At 33.3% G+C, this 5,923-nt stretch overlaps 1 protein-coding gene across 1 annotated transcript in view; it reads left to right on the top strand.

Annotated features, from left to right (window-relative positions):
- LOC134854163 (myosin light chain kinase A-like) overlaps positions 1-4,968 on the top strand; it is a gene marked incomplete in the record, with an annotated part of 12,472 nt that extends 7,504 nt beyond the window's left edge. The window contains 4 exon segments of the mRNA XM_063870291.1: positions 300-400; positions 978-1,113; positions 1,567-1,642; positions 4,193-4,968. Of these exon segments, the coding sequence (XP_063726361.1) occupies positions 300-400; positions 978-1,113; positions 1,567-1,642; positions 4,193-4,405 (526 nt within the window).
- Positions 4,969-5,923: the final 955 nt, after the last annotated feature.

Genomic DNA, 5,923 nt, shown 5'->3' with positions numbered 1-5,923 from the left:
AATCTTCTGTGTAGTAGCTTGATGTCCTGAATTCGGTTGAAACACTGTTTACAACCAATTCTTTATTTTTCCTTGCTGTACAAAAAATACTCTCAAAATTTCCACCAATCAAAGACGGGAGACTATCTTTCAAAATGCTTACAAGCGTCTCGAATTATTTTTTGAAGAAGTTCATGGTATATTGCAAAAAGAATTATCAAAAAAAATTTTTCCTCGCAAAAAATTAATTATCCAGATCTGGTTTTTTTTCTTTTTTTTTCAAGATCGAAATCTGAAGTTGTTATAAAGAGTTGTTTCAGCCAACAGATTATCTTCCGAGACGTGAAGCCCGAGAATATTTTGCTAAGTGAGCCATTTATCTCAGGGAAACACCACATTCTACTGTGCGATTTCGGACTAGGTAAAGTCAGTCATAACTCTCTTTTTTTAAATATAAAAATGTCGTCTGAAATCCTTTAAGCCAGCCATTGCATTCGACCAAGGTTCTTAATAAGTAAGTAAGTGCTTCAAAAAGAAGTATTGCACAACTTCTTTGAGCTGTGATTGAGACAAACTTTTTCTCCAGACAAACTTAGTTGATCGTAACCAGGGACAGATTTAAATTCGATCATCTCAGTACTCAAATGCTCTCCTTTCGGTATAAATATACAATTAACGGGAACGAGGGAGCGCCAAAAAATACTCGCTCGATCCCCCCCCCCCCCCCACGCCAGTTGTTTTTTAAAACTATAATGATGAAATTAAAACTGACAAAAACTGTCCATACTGTTTGAGAGATATTAAAGCCCTGCGCTCAAGATTGAAGCAAGTTTTTGTCTGGTCGACTCATAAACCATCGTCGACCAAATTTTTTGGTCGACATATAAAAACTTGGTTGAAAAGCGAGCATTAATTTGAGCCATGCGATCGATACATCATTCAACCACTTCAATCCGCCTTATTCAAAAAGCACGCAATTTTCTTCTTCTAATTTGCAGCTGTCGTGAAGGGGGAGGAGCGAGCAAGGGGAGCATTTGGGTCAGTGTATTACATAGCACCAGAAGCACTAGTCTCTCTACCCCCTAATGAAGACTACAACGAGAAAGTGGATGTATGGGCTGCAGGCATAGTCGCGTGAGTATTCATAACCCTTCTTTTAGAGTCACAGCTGTGATTGATTTTCAATTATCGTGATTGGTAATTTAAAATTTGACAAATTGATAGTATCAAATGATACGATCGCCAAAACACGAGACTTTTGTCCGTTTTTGCTAACTTCTTTAAACATTATGAACCTTTTGGACAATTGCACCAAAAATAAACAAACTTAACTTGACAAAGTTTCGAATAATTTTTGAACAAAATACTGAAAGAAACTCCTTGAAAATCGATATTTTTGGGTTAAAGAACTTTATCGTCGTGTACTCGCACCTTTCTGCTGACGAGCAGATTCCACAACAGAGCCTTTTCTCCTTTGGAATTTTCTGTACTGGAATTAACTGTCAAATACCTTATATTGGTCTTCAACCTATTTTTTGGTCTTTTTATGCAATCCACGTACGTTTTTTGTAAATTTCTGTATTGTAGACATGCTTGTGTTGCTGGATATCCGCCATTCTGCACTGCAAATAACAGAAACGACGAAATACTCAAACTTATAGAGGTATTAATTCAAAATGTTTTCAACTATTTGAGTCAGCTGTAATAAAAGCCTATGAAAACCCTCCAAAAAAGCGCTATCACACAGCTCAAAACCAATCCGAGCTCACGTTTGTTTTAGAGCAGACGTAAAATTAAGGCTAAAGCCGCACTTCGTATATTTGAGCGAATCAAAAATCAAAAAGCAGGATCAGTTGGTTTTTATATATTTGATTACGCATTATGTTCCAGGAATCATAAAGTTACTGCAACTATTTGTTAGACAAAGGAAATGGCTCTTAATTTTTTAATAAAGATATATAGTAGGTAGGGGTATCAATAAAATTACAAGACTGGTCGGTCGCATATCAGGGCAAAGCTCTGGATGATTTCACTGAGCTGTAAGCTGTCTCCAATAGTTTTGACGATGAAATTTTGATGAATTTTGCAACTTAAAACATTTTTTTTTGTCTTTCAAAAGCCATTATGTAATATTAAACAGTTAGTTGTTAAAACTTGAGTGGTTTTGGAACTTTTGTGATCAATCAGTCCTCAATTGTATTTGAAGCTATTTTGATTTCGGGGCAATTCATCACGCATAAATATTTTCGCTTTAAGCCTCCGGCATCATAAACCTCTTTTATAAAATCAAAATGTTGCACAAATAGGCAATTTTCAAAACCTAGAAACTTTTAAAAAGAGGGACTTCAAGTGAATTTATTTTTATATTTGAACTAATGGAGTCGATGTCATCCTGGTATGCATATTTGGTCTCTGATTTGTGATGCTCCTTTGGCGTTTTCCCAATTTAGAACAAAATGCTAGCTTTTGTTCTCCCAAAGATTTGTTATTGAGCTAAAGCTAGATTTTGGAATTATGGCAGCGGTGGATTGATAACAGTTTTTTGGGGCCTAATAAATTAGACGAAAATCAAATTAGACGTGACCAACAAAAACGAATTTAGACGTCGATGCAAAATTACAAATAAGGGAAGTTAGACGTAATTGTATTGTTCGTGTCTGAAATTTCTTTACCGACTACAATTAACTTTCGTTCGAGCTTTCTTAAATGCAAATCAAATTTTCACATTTCGCAATTTTCACATTCCGCATTTTTCACATTGTACAATTTATGCATTTCAAAAATGTTTTATAATCTTAAAATTAACATTTTATAAATCAGTTGTTATAAATATTTTGATATGCAATGGGATCATACACTATTTTTGTAAATATGAAAATTTGTTTTGGGCAATAAGTTTTGGTGGCCCTTTGCTTCCCGTCTAAAATGCTAGTTTTGCAAAAACAATTTAACGTCTAAATTCGTTTTTGTTGGTCACGTCTAATTTGCTTATCGTGTAATTTCCTAGCCCCCAGTTTTTTGTTCCATCTGTTGCAAAACTTGCAAATAAGGTCCCCCTTGACAAAAAAAATCAAAATTTAAGGAATTTTTTTTTCAATTTTCAGTTGCAATATCAATTTTAACTATTATTTTTTCTTTAACATAGTGCAGGCTGAACTTTTCATAGCAAGAAAACATACACTTCAATTTGTCAAAAACAAAATCAGGCCACAATTTTTTACCAGTAAAAGTTTTGGCTAAAAAATTTTAGAAATATAGAAAATTTTGAGGATTTTGTTCATAGTATGAGTGATCTGTGAAATAAGATATGGTTATTACTCAAATGCCGAGTTTCAATGAGATTTCTTCCCTAAAACCAAGAGGATTTCTTGCGTTAGAAAATCTCTGGCTATTGTGATTTCGGACAAAACACCAAATTAATTTAGGAAAACTCGAAAAAAACTCTTTGATTCATGGAAAAATGCTTTTCGTAGAGTTTTATTACAATTTCTTTATGTATGGAATTGGGATTCTACGAAATTAAATGACGAGCGTTTTTTCATATATGAAAGTTGTATGATATGCATTTGTGGTCTATCCGGGATGTGTTCTGGTGGGAATTTTTTCTCTAGTCAAACTCCGACTTTGTAAAAGTCATATGGGACAAATTTTTTGTTTTAAATGAAAATTATCGGATATTTTAGGCTGATATTAAAATTTATGTTCAAACAGCAACTTTTTTGTAAAGTTATGGGGGTTTGAAAATTGCCAGTTTGGTGAATTTCGGATAATAAACTGGCTATTGATTTCGCCCTATTAAAAAATAAGCGGCATTTTAGATCACTCCAACTTAAATGAGACTTTCAACTTTCTCCTACCAAAATGCTACTAGACGCAATAAAAACCGTTTATTTATCATTGAAAGGGGGGCAAAAACAGTTTAAATAACTAACAAACAAAACTCAAATTTGATTCCATTATTTTTTCAAATCCTTTTGATTGGTGTATGGCAGGCAGTTGGAACGTTCAAGCATTTCACATAAGCAGTCTTGCTAATTTTGGTCGATGGGTAATATTTTTCAATCAACATACCTATAAAAACTGAAAAACCGAAAACACAAAATATACAAACTCCAGATATCATTCTTTAGAAATTTAACTGTCAGTTTAAATGTTACGTAGATTGCCCTCTCAAAAATTGGGTGTATTGTTGTGAAATTAAATAGCATTTTAGAATACAGATTTGGACGTGAATGTTCCCGAATTATCATCTGCGAGCACAGACTTCATTAATTTTCTCCAGGAGACAATAAGACGAGATGTTTCCACGAGACTGTCGGCTACAGAAGCATTAGGCCACCCGTGGCTGAAAAACTTGAGTGACGAGAAAAACAGTGCTGTAAAACATAACTTCTCAAACTACAAAAACTACTCCAAATCGAAGTAAAAAACTGCAGGACATCTGAAAAACTTGTACTTTTCAAAATTATTATTTTTCACTACTTATTGGAGGCCATTTTTTGAGAAGTTTTGTGAAATTTTGTCGACTTTCAGACGGATTATCGACAATACAGATTTTTCTAGCTCACTTAAAACTCAAAAATACCCTATTTTGCGGAAAAAATCTGCACTCCACGTGACCTTTGAAGAAAATTTAGCTGAAAATGAAGTTTAAAGGCAATTTCTGGAAAGTTTTGACCAATATGTCTCTTTTTATCGGCGCTTTTTCTCCATTTAAATTTTTTGTTCGTTGCAGTACTTAAGAATTGCTGCTGCTAATAAAAATAATCCGTTTTTTAAACTCAAAGAAGCAATACACTTATGATGATTTATCAGTTTTAAAGCTAGTTATTTGCAGATTGAATTTTATAGTAAATTGCTAAATGCTCCCGCTTGAATGGTTTTTGAAGTTCGCAGATCTGAAATAGCATTACGACGCCACACTCATTGAGTTTTACCGGCTCCGATTCAACATCTTTTGTCTTTTTTTCCCGCAAAATTGATCTAGATTCTACATTTGATCATTGAAATAAATTTAAAATATGAATTCTTAAACACTAGGCAGTCTTTAGCAATCGACCAATTATCAAGAATCCAGCGACAATATAGAAATCAGAGACAAATACTTAGCCAAACTTGTTATGGATTCCATGGACAAAGGATTTTTTTCCAGAATCGTTGTTCTTTTTGGGTCGCTTAAATTCCGATATTGATTTCCAGAAGTGTCAGTGAATCCCCGAACATGTGATTGGAGTCCAAAAACACACTATTGCATGTTAAAATCTTTGGTTCATTTTCAATTGAACTCAAATTATTCACCCTTCATTTCTATTCACATCTTCAGTTCATGCTTTATTAGGCAATTAGGGCAATGATTTTAGCTTTTATGATGACACATGTGAAATCCTTTTCTTAAGCAAATATATCCAATCATAATTGTTCTAAAAATGCATTTCAAATAAACGCGCAAACTCTATTTTGAAACTTTTTACGCATATTGATTTTGATAAGCTACAATGTTTTGATAATGAAGTATGTTATTTAGGTGATATAAAATTTTGTACAAAGTTAACGTGTAAAACGTTTAATTTTTTCCCAATAAAATGATTTTGAAGAGGAAATTTTAAGGTTGATCCAAAGTCCGTTTTGGAAGTATCTGCTAAATAATGCAAAAGCAACTGACATATTTGCTAGGCCTTTATCGGTTATGATGTACCAACTAAAAAACAAAACTAGATTTGCTCGCGCAATTTAGAGGTTTTTTCTAAAAATCAAAAAGAAGTTTGCATCAAGAGTTAACACACTTTGATCAAAACATATGACGAAATGAAAATCTTATCGGATCTGTTTTTGCTAACTACTGCATCAAATATTGTTTCGCCTAGATAAAAAAAATTCAGGTAAAAATCAACTTCGTCATCATTTGTGGTACCTTGTTTTTTATACAAAGGAGAGATTTTGGAAA

This window comes from Symsagittifera roscoffensis, chromosome 9 (genome assembly GCF_963678635.1).
Source record: "Symsagittifera roscoffensis chromosome 9, txSymRosc1.1, whole genome shotgun sequence".
NCBI classification, from domain to species: domain Eukaryota; kingdom Metazoa; phylum Xenacoelomorpha; order Acoela; family Convolutidae; genus Symsagittifera; species Symsagittifera roscoffensis.
This window is presented reverse-complemented; position numbering and strand designations above follow the sequence as displayed.